The sequence below is a fragment of the Vicugna pacos genome, chromosome 20 (genome assembly GCF_048564905.1).
Source record: "Vicugna pacos chromosome 20, VicPac4, whole genome shotgun sequence".
Taxonomy (NCBI): domain Eukaryota; kingdom Metazoa; phylum Chordata; class Mammalia; order Artiodactyla; family Camelidae; genus Vicugna; species Vicugna pacos.
In genome coordinates this window covers 5,894,286-5,909,105 of record NC_133006.1, presented here as the reverse complement: position 1 = coordinate 5,909,105, position 14,820 = coordinate 5,894,286, and the positions used below count along the sequence as shown (strand labels likewise).

Below are 14,820 nucleotides of genomic sequence, written 5' to 3'. Positions count from 1 at the left end.
TTGACTTACACATGCTGAATGAGATTTTTAAAAATACTGTTGTCACCAGTAGTCGCGCTCCCTCTTACCCTAGCAGTGGGGACAAGCCGTAGGCTGGGATGGCACCGCTCAAACTGGGCTCGTTTTGACTCCTTTTTCACAGAGAGCGCCAGTTTAATGCCAGTAGTCGTATCGGGCCTTCGGGGTAGTAAAAACGTGTGGGTTTGACTTCGGCGGTCCCCTTGCTGACTTGTAGTGGATTGCAACTTTTGTTGTTAATTATAATAGTTTAAAAAATTGAGTTCTACTTACTGGACATGCATCTCTGTACTTGAAAGTTAACATATTAAAAGCGTATTTTTTTTCTTCCTTGGTTTTCTTGTTCATGTGGATAACCCAGAGAATGCCTGAGTCTAAGGTGCCATCCTCTGAGAGTCATCGCCCAGAAATGTGCTCTAGCTGCAGTGTTCCTCTTTCCATTGGAGACAGCAGCTCCTCCTCTGGGAGTTGCACCAGCAGTCCACAAAGGATAGTTTCTCAGCCTTCCTCTATTGAGAACCCATTGGAGAACCAGAAAAATGATCCAAATAATTCCGATATTAAGATCTCTGAGACAGAGACACTTAAACCATCACACAATTATCAGACTTTGCCTTCATCTCCACTTCTGGTCCCCCAAGAATCTTTGGCCTCTTCAGAGGTCAAGGAGGATTTACCTGTAGAGTCTTCAGCTTCACAGCACGGACAGGATGCCATCCTCTACCTCCAGACACAGGTGGCTGAGATGTCCCGAGTGATACGGGACCTGCAGTCCAGGAGCTGTTTTAGATTTCATCATTCTAGGCCAAGTGAGAACTCCTCGGTTCCTTGGGATATCTCCACCTCCAAGGAAGAACATTTATCCACAGTGGAAGAAGAAGCTGACTGCAAGTCCCCCTCTGCCGATGACAAAGGGCAGCCAGCTGACCCCAGTCAGTCGAGTTTCACAGGTCTCTTAAAGAGAATGGAGCAGCGAGGAGTTATAAAGAGAGTCACATTGCAGTCTGAAGCGGAACCATGTGAAGGGAAGCCTGATTGTGTGACCTCTAAGAAACGTTTGGTTCCTCCCCTGCATCCTCTTCTGAGAATTGCCACCACTGAGGTTTTCAAAGACCCTGCTGATTGCCATCCTTCTTCTTTCATGGGACACAGGGTATATCCTGTGGCCAAGGATACCTCTCCCTTCCAACCGAATCCACCCGCCGGGGGCCCCATCGTAGAAGCGCTGGCGCACAGCCGAAGAGGGAGCACAGCGTCTCTGCTCGATTCTGCCTCAAAAGAAATGGAGGTCATGGGTTGTAGGTTCTACCACGCCGCTTCCATCGCGGCCCGGGCTGCTAGCTACATGGCCTACATGACGCAGTACCAGCGTAAACTCTGGGAAGACATGGAGGATCTGGTCCACGACCCAGAGTTTGATCGTGGAAAAGCGAGGTGTATAATATCAGACGGTATGGATGCAGGCCTCTGGCAGCTTTGTACTACCAGGGACATCATGGACTCTGTGGTCAGAGTGATGGCGATGGCGATAGACTACAGAAGGCAAGCTTGGCTCCGACTCACGTCGCTCACCAAGAAGACCCAGGAGAAGATCTCACACTTGCCCTTTGATGGTACTTCCCTCTTTGGGCAAGATGTCAATGCTGTTGTTGCTGAAGAAAACAGTATAAAAGAAAATGACTATAAAGACCACAACAAGTACTATAACCAACATCGATACTTTTATAGTCATGACCAGAAAGCACATTATCACAGTAAAGGATACTCGAGAGGGGATTGGTACAAACCCCGAAACCACCCCTATAGATACAGGAAGAAGGGAGACTCTCCAGAACGCCACGGGTACAAGAATTAGTAACCCGCTCCCATTCAGCTGCGTGCCATCCGAGATGCTGCTTGTTTTACTTGCTCCTCCCCACTCACGTGGGTCTGCAGGTGGGGGGCCACCTCGCAGACTGAACATTTGTCTGGAGTTGTCACAGCTGACAGTTGACTTCTGGACTTTTGGAATGAAGTAAATAATAGAGACTCATGCTTTATTGGCCAACTGAGCAGTAGAGACTTTAAGCAGGGTCGGACAAGGGTTTACCTGTGATTTCTAGTCCAGAATAAGTCGAGGGAGGGGACTCAGGAATCTGAGTCCTCTTGTGATTAAGGGAAAATACGACGACTTCTTCCTCAGGAAAATCTTGCTGATAAACTGAGGACTAGCAGATTTGGGACTTGGAAATAACCTGCTACTCGATTTAACACCAGAGGCAAATCCTTCATTTTTAGGTCGTCAGTCCTTCCTTGTTTAGGCTTTGGTTTGTCAGATCTTCACAGAGTGACAAATCTCTTATAATCTCTTTATGTCAGGATAATTAGCTCACTGGGAGTCCATCCTACTCTCAGGCTCTGTGAGACTTCAGAATCTGCCTTGAAGCTATGTGTCAAGAAGTGGAATTCAAGTCAAAAGTTGCCAAATCCAGTTTGCTTCCAGTGGGATGGCTAGATGGTACAAGTCTGCTGTGGACACCGGCTGGAAGAAGACTTTCCTACCTGTGACATCTCTGTAGAAACTTTTACAGAAATTGTCTCAGCAAGACTGAGGCCTGCTATACCAGTCATCCGCCACTCAGAGCTGCGCGTAAGAGAATTCTCTAGTCGTCACTCCTGGACTGTGACCTGGCAAGCTCCGTGTATCAGCAGGCTGTGAGACCCAGTCATGGTGTTCTCTCAGGATAATCCGGGCCTTGAACCAAAATGACCTTGACTGCCTTCTACACTTTTTTGAACTGGACAACTCATCACACTCTAAATACAAAAACGATATGCACATTAGTGCTGTGGAAATTAAGGATGTTACACCATCCAGGCATGCAAATCTGAACTCTTTAAAGAGCAAGAATTCCAAACATGCCTGACAGTCTGGCCTTCTTATTGTAATAAAGAGGGATGCTGTCAATCTCGATGTTACTGAGACATGCTTAAGATTTAGAGGATAACTGTGGGTGTAGGAAAGAGATTGTCTCACACAGTTCTCTTTCTGGATCTCCTTGAACGATTTCTTGAAAGTCTGAAGTCAAGACTTCAGTGACATACTCTGGGTTTATTGGTCCCTTAATCTAGTCAGACTCTTAACCGTGAGAGACGGCTTATCTTTTTGTGTCCAATTCTTTGCATTAATACTTCTCTATCATACTGGAACTGGCAGCAGATACCTCACTTACATGTCCGACAGTATCTTTAATCTCAAGGCAGTGGCTTTATGTATACCAGCCCTTAGATCCTGGTCTTTGCAACGTGACTTCAGAAATGGAGAAAATGTCTGATTTGAGGGGTCTGAGCACATCATCTACTATTATTTGCTTAGCCAAATAGAAAAAAGAATTTATTGACAGAATTTTGTAATTTCTTGGTTTGTCAGACGTCTGCGTTGTTTTCCCATCTGCTTGATCTTGGTATTCTTGAGTTTGCTGTTAGTGGAACAGAACACTGTTTGAGGGTTTGTGTAGTTTTTGTTTCTCGCCACGGGTCTTGCGCAGTGGTGACTGACATTCTCCCGGGTGCCCCATTTGTTTCATAGTTATTGGAAGCTCATTCCCCCTCCTAACCATACTCAGCACCCTTTTTGTCTGCTTGTCTTTCTCACTCTGTTTGTGCTATAGAGGTTGAAGATGCAAATATCCCTACTTGGAAGAAGTTATTTTGTCAGGTAGTTTCAGGGTACTGTATTGATTCTTTTGTCCCATTTGTAGATTAAATTTAAGCTGCAGTCTTGGTAGAGTCTCCTCTTGGCAGATTTGGTCAAGTCATGTCTAGAGTTAACAATTCCCTTTAATTTCTCTATATTTTTCACAGTTTTACTTCTACTTTTTTAGGTCTGTGCTAGTGCTCTGGAAACTGTCTTTCAAATTGAGCTCTCGAAGAGCATTGATGACTATCTGAAAACAAACCAGGGCCTGAAGAATCATAGCAAGGTCTTTGTAGTTCATGATACGTGCGGCACCAGTTCCCGCGGTCTGGTGCGCCCTGGACGTGGCGCTGTAGTTTCTTCTGTGAAAGGACTAGCCGCTGCAGAACTCGCTTGGCACGTTTCTGTAGGGCTGCACACAGGTGTTCCTGGATTACAAGCTTGATGACTTTTGAGGTACCTTTATTTTTAAAAAATCAAGCCAGAATAAATGATGCTTAAAGCCCTGATTCTCTGAAACTGCTTTGGCATTTCCACTTAATGTGCTCCTCCTTTTAAGTTTTTTAGTTTTAATTGTGGTCAAAAAAAGACATAGCATCAAATTTACCATGGTAACCATTAAAGTGTAGAGTTGAGTAGGGTTGGCTACGCTCACATTGTTGGTGGACACCTCCTCCTGTCCTGCATGCTTATAAAGTGGGATTGCCATTTTCTCCTTTGGCGTTACGTTGCTCAGTGATAAAGATAAGTAGCGTTGCTCTCCTGTTCTGATGTGCCCAGGCATCTCCAGAGATTTTTCCTGAAAAAGGGTATTGAGCAATCACTGAACTGGTGGTCAGGTGGCTGGCTTCTCGCTTCTGAACAGGATTTGGTAGTTGCTTGGGGGTGGGTCTAGCGATAGACTGGTCTCCTGACTGTAGGAGAAACAAGACTGGTCTCTTCCCGTTTGTTTTGTATTTTAGAGTCTTTAGCGTACTTGGATGATGATGGTGTTACAAAACTAAGAATGGGGGCTTGGTCTAGAGAAGCAGCCCCAGTAGACACCCGCAGTAGTGTGTGGAACTCAGAATTAGTCAGCTAACACGTTTTCATAACGTGCCTGCCCTGTGCAGGGCCTTTGACAGATTCTCCATCAGGCCAACCTCTGTCAGCTGGGGTACCTCTAGGTTTTCTAGGAGGCCGTGGAATCACCACGAGTTGAACAATTTGGTGTTCTCAAAAGGGATGCATCTAATGATCCTTTTTCTTCAAAGTGTTATTGTTTGACTAGATGTAAAATGTATGTGGAGACAAGATGATTTCTTGTAGTTACCGTGTGTACACGGAAATGCTGTTTCCATTCATTGTTCTATGAAGTGCCTTTTTAAATTTCACACTATTGTTTAAAACTTAACATTGGAATATCTTGCGTACGTTGCTAGTGATATTTATGTGAATTCTGTACCGTGATTTTAAATTTTGTAGTAGTTTATGCATCGTCTGTACAATTGCACTATCTAAATGTACATTCCTTCTGAATGCTAACTTGTTTTCTTTACAGCACTATTGATCCATTTCAGAAGGTTGTAGAGTATGTCCCTCCCCCTTTATTTAAATAACTTCACAGTAGTTCTTTTAGTTGTTAGTGATTGGCTCAGTTTTCTGGGCATTAAGGCAGCTTTGTTTTCTATCTGTAGGTTCTAAGTTTCTGATTGAATCGATTTTCTCACACCTGACCTTGTTCTTAGCCATGGTAACACAACTTATATTTGATAAGTGGGTGTGTTTACTTGGTAAGAAGAGACAAGGACATTAGGAAAAAGCAGTAAATTTGCTGACACTTTATCTTTTTTTTTTTTTTAAGTTTGTATGACAGCTTCCTTATCAGTGTCATGGCATTTGAACTTTTTACTGTGTGGCAGCTTCTTTAGCAGTGTAATTCCATTTACTTAGCCCTCAAAATGGCATTTTGAGGGGAGCATAAGCTCAGGCTGCTTGGGTGCTATGTAGTGTGATGCATCAGTACTACACTGATAGCGTACTGAGTGATACCTGAGCAACATGACTGATACTGTCCTCAAGGGCCTGCTCCATCCAGGATAGCCTCTCAGGTACTGTGAATGAGGAGGTTGGAATAGATGCAATCCAGAATCCCTTCTAGCTGTGAAGTTGGCTACAGAGTTAAATGACATGGAGGAACAGAGTTAAAATGCCAAATTCAGTATTCTTGAGGACATGATTTGTTGACTGGGATTCTGGTGAAGGTGAGAAGTTACGGATTAGATCTTTGTAGAAACAGTTTAAAGATTGCAATAACTGAAAACTTTTTTTTTTTTAATGTGAGGCATATTTTGCCCAGACTTGCACTGTTTAGGTTCCCTTGTCTCCTGAAACTTACCATTCCTTACTTAGTGTTAGCGGCTAGCCCAGTGATTGGTCGTCATAGCTGTGTGCATCTCATGCATGTCCTTCAGTTGGCTGGACCTGTTCTCTGTAGTTTTTTATTAGCGGATACACCAAACAGGTCTTCGTTTTTCACTTTAGAAAATATACAGTTGGAAGTTATCAGTAAACTGATGATGATCATTGTATTGAATGCAAATCTTTTAGTTATTTTCCTGGATATAATGAGTTTTATAAGCCATTAAAATATTCCTTTATGTAATTTCCCTTCCTGAATGAGTGATGAGAATATTGTTTTATTGAACCTTTTTTTCTTGTATTGATTAGTGGGATGATATTTTGGTACTACTTTGTCTTTTCATTTGCTTGATTTTATAGGAATGAAAAACTTCTTTATAGCTGTGTTTGGTACCAGTGAGATATCTTACTACTGAAAGTGATAGTTGCTTCCAGTGGGATGTGTCTGGAAGTGACCACAGTCTAACCGTGTCCTTTTGATGTTACCATATCAGTTACTTCATTCTTTGTGTTGATTGTTTCTTTCCCTTTGTGTGGCACCTCTTTCTCACAGGATGTCTGATCTTCCTAGTCTCTTTGATGTAGACTGTATTTCTTATTCTACCAGTACATACTAGCCAGGATTTTCATGTGGCTTTGTGTGTTTAAATACAATGCCTTCAGCATTATTGTAAGAAATTTTTCTAGTTCTTTCTTAAGAATGTCCTTTTTTTTTTTTTTAAAGTAACCAGTCCAGTCTTTCACACTATTCTTTGGTTATTGAACTTTCATCAGTTAATGCCTTCTTGTTTAATGGTAGTATTATTTTCTCATTTCTGCATAGTCTTTATACAAATGTATTATTACATGTAGTTTCTGGTCAGTTGCATCTTTTCTCTCATAAAAATTTTAAGCCCATCACCATGAATAGTTCAGCTCTGACATATACTAATCAGTTTATCTAGGTCATAAGGGCTTTACTGGTTTTGTTAACGATTTCAAATGGTCTATTGAATTTGCTTATCCCTTGTCAAGAATTCCGTAGGCGTTCTCAGGTGGTCTGTAGTTTCCTTTAGGACTTTGGAGATCTCTCAAGTTGTATTGCGTTTTCTCATGTTCTGAGTAGTATATTCCTTGGTAGAAGTGGAAGTAAATACTTTATATCTGGTAATATTAAAAAAAAAATCTTTGACTTTGAATGCTTCAGGTATTAGGAGTTCTGTTAGTAGTCCCTTTGTAAGACTGCCTTTCAAACGCTGCTTTTTTCCCCATGAGCTGTCCTGGGCTTTCCGTTTTCTTTCATTCCCCGTAAGAGTGGCTCTGTCACAGCATATGGTTCTAAGGGCTGCGGTTAGACGACCTGTCAGGTCCCGCTTTCACCTGTGATGGCTGTGTTTCGCACTGCCTTGATTTCCAGTGTAGTAATGTGCTGGAGTAACGGTCATGTTTGTGGCCCCTTTACTGTACCGCTTTTAATTAGGCGACAGTGACGGGGATGATGGGGGAAAAGCATGTTCCAGGTCACTAAATACAGTGTTAAACTTTCAGTTCCATTTTAAAAACATTCAGTTAGACTAAGCTTCCTGCCATAGGGTGTGCAGCCCACTCCCTTCTGCCGTGGGTAGAATATAGTTAATTTGTAATTAGTCTCGTTTAGATTCTTAGCACAGAGTTGGATGCATGTTGGTCTTTGTTTAATGGCTTATAATTGCTCCTGTTTTATTTCACTTTTGGCAAAAATATACTTTGACAGACTTTGAAAGCTCCACGCTAGTATTGGGTTCAGTAATTGTCATCTTCCTAGCTGGGAAGGGGTAGAGGGGAGAACCTCCCTGGTGGAGCTTCTGGATGCTTGGCCCTGTGCTGGTAGCACGGTGCTCGTGAGGCAGAGATCACCCTAGGTTTGCAGATGAGGAAATGGAACCTGCATGAAGCATCTTGCTCAGGTGGTGGAACCGAGCTTTGAATATACACTCTTCCCCCAAGTCTCAGTTCAGCATTGTACTTGGCTGCCTTCATTTGGCTTTCAAGGCTCCACTCAAGTCTTCACCTCTCTGAGAAGCTAATTTGACAAATTCTGCCTTTTTTTCTTCCCTGGATTTTGTGTTTATGGCTATACTCTCATCCCTTATCACTTGATGTCTCGTATTAACTAATTCCTGGTTATTTCACCTGTCAGGTCAGAGACTCTAACCTTAATTCTTGCATCGAGGTTCTCTGTGCTGGAGTAAGAGGACTCGGATGCGTTGTTCTTGGCTTCTGTTTCAGGTATCCTGACGTGCAGCCTGTTCATTTCCAGCACTGATCATTTCAGTCATGGTTCTCGATGCTTGTTTTTGTTGTTGTACTTTTTTTGTTTGTTATACCCATTTCATTTCACATGTACACTTAAATTTTTTTTAAGCTGGTGTCTTGAGGATATTGGCTTAGTGAAAGGAAGGTGGAATGATGCAAAGCACATGATCAAGATCAGAGACCTTGACCTGATTATTAGCAAGTCAGTTACTCTCCGAGACTCAGTTTCTCTCTAATGAGGTGATGCCTGGAAGTGCTTTGAAAACTTCAAAGCCCAATACAGATTTCCTTTCTTGAGTAGTTAGGCTGTTTCTGCCCACATTTGTAGATTTCTTATTACTATGGAATGGTATTGATATAAATACAGACACTTTAAGATGTATTTAATAGCATGTAATAGTTCATTTCATGTCATCACGTCATGTTCCCCTTGTTTACAATTTTTTAAGGCTGAACTATTCAGCTTCACGTAGTACAAGCCCAACAGTGGATTAAGTCATTGAAAGATGTATTTAAAGTAGTCTCTTAAGTGCAAGCTAGGAAATGCTCATAAGAAATGATAAGAAACAGAAGAATATAGAATGAAGAGCTGAAGTGTGTAGGTATGTGTACACAGTTTTTGATGGATGGTACTTTGTCATTTTGTGTCTCTGTTGGAAACAATCTGTTTATTTGTAAAACATCTTTTTCAGTACCTGCTATGTGCAGGCAGGCACTGAGGAGGGTCTGGGGATACTGGGAGTTAATAAGAGATGGTATATTCTCTTAAGAAGAGAAAGAAATACCAGTAGAATGTAGTTGTCCTGTTTAGAGGAATGCCTGTAATGAGGTTAGAACAAAAGAGGGGCCCATCTAGAGGGTCAGGGAAGCCTTTCTTACCAAGTGCTCGAGCTTGGTTTGGAACATGATTAGAGAAGGGTTAGTTGGACTAGTGGAGAAACAGGAGCCAGGCATCAGGTGAAGGAAGCAATGTGTGCAGAAGCGTGGGGAACGTCGTGTTTGTGGTTTCAGAATCGTAGGGAACGGCCTTTGTGGGCACAGTTGGAGGAGATTAGGTTGAAGAAAGGATAAATTCCCCATGAGAACGTATTGGGTCCTACCTATTCAAAGCGTGCCCAGTTTGCACAGCCATTTCTTGTAAGGTTATAGAAGTAGTCTGTCTAGAAGTTGGCTTGTGCACGATGCACGTCTAGAGCAATTCCTTTTCTTCCTTGAACCGAGCCAGTGGAGGCTCTCAGTCACCGCACCTGTAGCCGCAGGGACAGCTCTGGCAATGGAGAAGAACTGGGGCCCCCGTGGAGAGCAGCTTGGACGACGAGGGTGCTGCTCCTGAAGTGGGAGGGACACCCCGTCATGCGTGGGCAGGTGCACACTGCAGGACCACCTGTGGGCAGTGTGCTCTCAGTGCGGCTGAACATGGCTCATCTCCCTGTGTGCCGGCTGGAAGATAATGTGAGGGTGGACTTGGGGAAGATGAGGGTGTTTCTTTAAAACATTGCTTCATTGGAATTTGGAGGTGTATCGAAGACGGGCCTGTGAACCTTGTGCCAGTGGCATCTCCAGCAGCACCCAGAACGCATTTTGTCAGCTTCCTTTTCGTTCCTTCTCTGCTTTGAGTTTCCTTGCTCTGGTTGCCAGTTTCACCTTCATAATTCATCCTTTTTCTTACTGTACCAGAGGTCGAGCATTGGCACTCAGGGTTAGAAAACTGTTAACACCCCTTTGCTTTGTCACAGCTTCATATTAGGAGATACTTCCGAATTCTCCTAAGTTCCAAGGTTGTTTTTTTGGAGGTGGGGTGGGGTGTGTGTCCTGTATCAAAGGAGAATCAAAGTCATTCTTCCTGGGAGGGAATTTTTACAAATACAGATATTGGCAATTTGCCCAAAAGGCAGTGTAGGAAGAATCTTAACAGTTTTGGTGGTCCTGGCCTCCTTAACTGAGTCATACTTCACAGAATGGGGTGTATTTATATGTCCTTTTTAAATTTGTTCCTGCAAAGCATATGTTCTGTGTACTTTGCATTTGTAAACAATAACCAGTTTGGGGGTGGGAAGGAGATTGCTTTGTACAAAAAGGTTGTTTCCTGGTTCCAAAGCTTTGCTGCTGGAGATGGTAAATAAATATTGTCCTGCTTTGCTGTGTGTATCTCTTCTACTCTGTATTTGATTAGAAAATTCTTGGGGGGAAAATGCTGCTTTTTAAAATATTATTTCGGGTGTGGTTTCAGCTCTGAGTTGGGCCAGGGGGATTCTGGTAAAACAGAACTTACTCTGGGGGCATAAGCCTCACAAGACCAAACAGACCAAGGCCTTGGGGTGGGCGGCCGTAAGCAGGCTCTGAAACTGGAGCTTGTATGAGGTGAGGCAGTTGTTTGAGGAATCCTCATCAGACGAGGTGCATTTGTCAGATGCTGTGCTGACTGGCAGAGTCACTTCATTCCGCTTTCACAGTTGGTTGCCCCACTGAGCTTTCTTTGGACTTGGGATGCCTTACGTAGCCGGTGAAGATGATGGAGGAACCGATCCCCCTCCAGTGGGTGCCCCTCTGACCCGTCAGTGCCAGCTGACCTTCAGGAGAGGGAGGAACAACAAGCCCCTGCCGGGGGTGGCTCTGTCTGATCCCTCGTCCTGGTCTCCTGTTCTCCCCCACCCCGCCCGCCTACAGACTTCATCTTTTATTACTGGCTTTTTCAGTAGCCAAAAAAATGCCTTTGGTTAAAAAAAAAAGCCTTTGGTGAGTCAGATAGGGAACTTGGTTTTGATCGCCTCTGGGTAGTAACTATTCTCACAGGTGCTTCCTCGTAGCTTCTGTCGCCCTGTGTGGTAGATGGAGCAGAGTGATTCCCCTTCACAGGGAAGTTCAGTGACTACAGCCGTATTTCTAATAAAGTAATTCTGTGGAAAAAGCCAAAGTTGATCATTTTGTTCTTTAAGGACTAGAGTGCTTTTTTTGAGATTAATAATTTAAAAATTTAAATCATTTGCTCATCATAAAAAAGCCACAGAGCGGTACAGTGCCACGGCTATTGTAATATATACTAGTATTGTGTTTCTGGAAATTGCTTTATAAAAGCAGATAGACTCTTAATTCTGCATTTCCTTTCATATGATCATGGCAAATATTTCTAGGAAACTATTTAGCCAGTTATGGCAATAAGAAGTAACTTAGAAGCTCAACTTGTGGGCGAGGAGATGAGAGAAGGGTCCCGTGAAGTGAAAGACCTGCTTGTATTTAATATTTGAGAAAATTTATTCATGAGACTTTCATGTTTTACAAAACAGTTCATAGCTAGTTTTCTCAGCATTCAGTACCAAGCCAGTCCTTAACTACAAAGTGGGATTGGCAAGCGTACGGTACTTGGCTTCCTAAACCATAATACATTTCAGAGTTGAGAGTGAATGGTTCAAGAAATAGGCATTTGTAGATGAACTTTAAAAGGAAGTCCACCTGTGAAGTCGGTTCTAAGTATGCATTCATCTGAGACTAGTCAGGTGAACAGAAATTCAGGGTCTGAATTTCTTTTGGAACATAATTAACTTTTGAGTAAATCTGTTAATATTGAGGAATTACCATTGTGATTGGAAAAGCTAAGAATCTTGCTTTATTTATATTGCAAACAGGAAAAGAGGAAGGTCAGGTCAAAGCTGAATAAACTAATATTTTTAAGTCTCAACTTTTAATTTGACTAAATGTACTTTGAATACTTGAAATACATTTTAAAATACGAGTCATACACATGGTTTGGGTTTTTTTTAAAAGCATATATTAGAGAAAAATTAAAGAAAAATACTTATTTATATGTATTAGCTAAGTGCTTCAAAGTTGAAGTGGTGTTTGACATCAGAACTGTAAAAATACTTTTCCAGGAGCCATTAAGCTTCTTGAACTGAAAATGGCTTGCCTTAGTTCTTGATTGATACCTGTTTCTGTTAGATTTGGGAAATAATGCAATCTAATCAATGCATTTCTAGAGAAAAAACCTGGAAGGAAAAAGTTAATATAATTTACTAATAGATTATGTTTCTTTTAGATACAAAATTTACATCTGCTTTTATGAAGGATAGACATTAAACTTATATTTTTATAAGGCATGAAGTAGTGATTTCAACCAAGTCCATTATGTTCTCAGAGGACGGAGGTCAACACTTTATACAGTTTTGTTATTAGTAAGTGAATTTTTATTAACAATTTTATTACATATTTTGATTGTAGATGTTAGAAAATAGAGATTAAAACAGGAAAAAACTCGAGACAAATAACTAGTGTTAACATGTTGATTTATAGCCTTCTAAATTTTACTTAAATATTTTAATTAAAAACGGGATCATTTTCACTTAAAAACAAATATAAATGTTAGGGAAAAAAGACATTGAAATAGATACAGATTATAGCTTCATTGATGAGTGGGATTTTGTGCCATGTCATTAATTCCCGTTTAATGATTTTGCATGCATTTATTTTATAGTTCATGTAACAGATCATAGTTTAATAGCAAAATTAGAAATTTTAGTAGTTTCCAGGAAATCTTGGTTAGCTCATCAGCTTGATTAGTATATGAAAGTATTAATTACTGTGGGAGGTTTTGCCCGAATAGTGGAATTCTCTTTGGCTGTGCTTCCTGCTGACCTTTATGATCAGGATTGGGAGTTCACGGTCAGAACTTGTTTCAAGTTCAGCTGAACTGATTTCAAGTTTGAAGTGGTTATTGGTCTGTAGCAAAAAAAAGAAAAAAAGAAAAATCAGAACAGTGCAACTAGTGTTATGAGACCCCTAAGGGAAATTTTGAAGTATAGCTTAAGTTTGTGTGTTCGTTCATGTGAAATGAAAAGACACAATGCTGACCATTGATATTAGTTCCTTTTAAAAAATGCCCTTACTTGATAAAACAAGGGAATCCTGTATCAGACTTTCCTTCCCCCTACACACACCCCCAATTGTAGAGACCCACTGAATCCCACTATTTTTGATTAGATAGTATAAGAAAGCGCTCTTCCTTTCCTGCCCAAGTTGCGTATTTCTAGACTTGGGATTTTTGCTATAACTGTATGAAGCTCCATTAAAAGATATATATTGTCCTCTAGAATAAAACAGTTCTTTCTTCCTTTCTCTGTATGAGCTTACTTTCTGTGGATATGTGCACTCAGATTTAACCAGTGTCTATAATCTGACTGCCATTTCTAGGACACAACCCAAATTTGCTTTGTACGTGTTTTACCTCAAGATTTAAATAAAAATGTGGAGTATACTTGAAAATACAAGAGTTGCCTATTGTCCAGGGGTGAGCACGGACAGGACTGCAGGAAGAGAGACCTGGCTCCTGAGGTTCTGGAACAGTTTTCCTTCCTGGACCCAGTGTGACCCTCATTCTGTAACCTTCTAACTCCTGCTTACCCATGGGATTTGTATGTTGGACTGTGTCATTGGAATCACATCTCTGGTTCCCATTTAAAGAAACCATCATTTTAGTTAAAACTTTTTTTTTCATAAGGACTGAAACTCGAATCTACTTTTTAACCTTTTCTGGCTTTACAACTTTCTCCTTAATTCTGTTATGACCCCACACAAGTTCCTCAATGGGAGTGGCTGGGCGTGGAAGAAAAACTGATGCAGAGAGTGATCTAAAATACTGGCAAATAGAGACCTCTGTCTCCCTAGAAGTTAATCCAGGGTGATGACAGCAAGTGCTTCAAGAAGGATGACTGAAGATCCCACAGCTGCTAACATTCTAAATGAAACTGAAAGCCCATTGTCCTTGCGTTGAGAGCCAGTCCATTTCTAGCTTGAGAAGTTACACACCTGAAAGGCTGACCTTTCTTAGAAAAGCTCAAGGGCCTGAATCCTTATTCAGACTAGAGGCTTTGGGAGAGATTGGCAAATCCACCCTAGGAAGAGCCCTGGAATTTTGTGATTTCACATTAAATCGCAGTTCAGCACTGTGGCACTAACAGGATGGTGGAAATGCCCAAACCTAAGACTGCCATGGCTCCTTTTCATCTTAGTTCTATGGGAAGCATTTAAGAGATTTTCATCCAGCCTGAAATCAGTTCATTTTCTGACTGTGTTCCTGACAATACCATATAGCTTTTGGCTCTGCAGTAAGTATTTCCCCACTTGTGTTCTGATAAGTTAAAATTTGTTTCTGAACACATTGATTCTTTGAATTACTTGTTAAACTTCCATGCAAAATAAGGCCTCTGACCCAGTGGGTAAAATCCCTAACATGGTGTTTTAATATCAATGATCCCTCTGCCTTTCCAGTGCCAGTGTGTTCTCCCAGAACCACAGAGGAATGTGTCAGTAAGATCTAGAGGCCAAGTCATTTTGGATCACTAACGATAGAAGTCCAGGGGACTTGGCTTTCTGGAGAGAGTGAGTGTTCACAGATAACCTCTTACTCATGCCGGCTTTACCCAGCAACTTTGATCCCCAGACCCAAGGTTGTGATGGGA

At 41.7% G+C, this 14,820-nt stretch overlaps 1 protein-coding gene across 4 annotated transcripts in view; it reads left to right on the top strand.

The window, feature by feature from the left end:
* ZNF451 (zinc finger protein 451) overlaps positions 1–14,820 on the top strand; it is a 72,601-nt gene that overhangs the window by 8,913 nt on the left and 48,868 nt on the right. Inside the window, exon 4 of one of the 4 annotated variants that reach the window (XM_072944757.1) lies at positions 380–10,516. The exons of the other annotated variants lie outside the window; for them this stretch is intronic. Coding sequence (XP_072800858.1) covers positions 380–1,873 — 1,494 coding nt within the window. The 3' untranslated portion in view covers positions 1,874–10,516. Of the gene's footprint in view, positions 1–379; positions 10,517–14,820 lie in introns of those variants that run through there. 4 annotated transcript variants of the gene reach the window in all.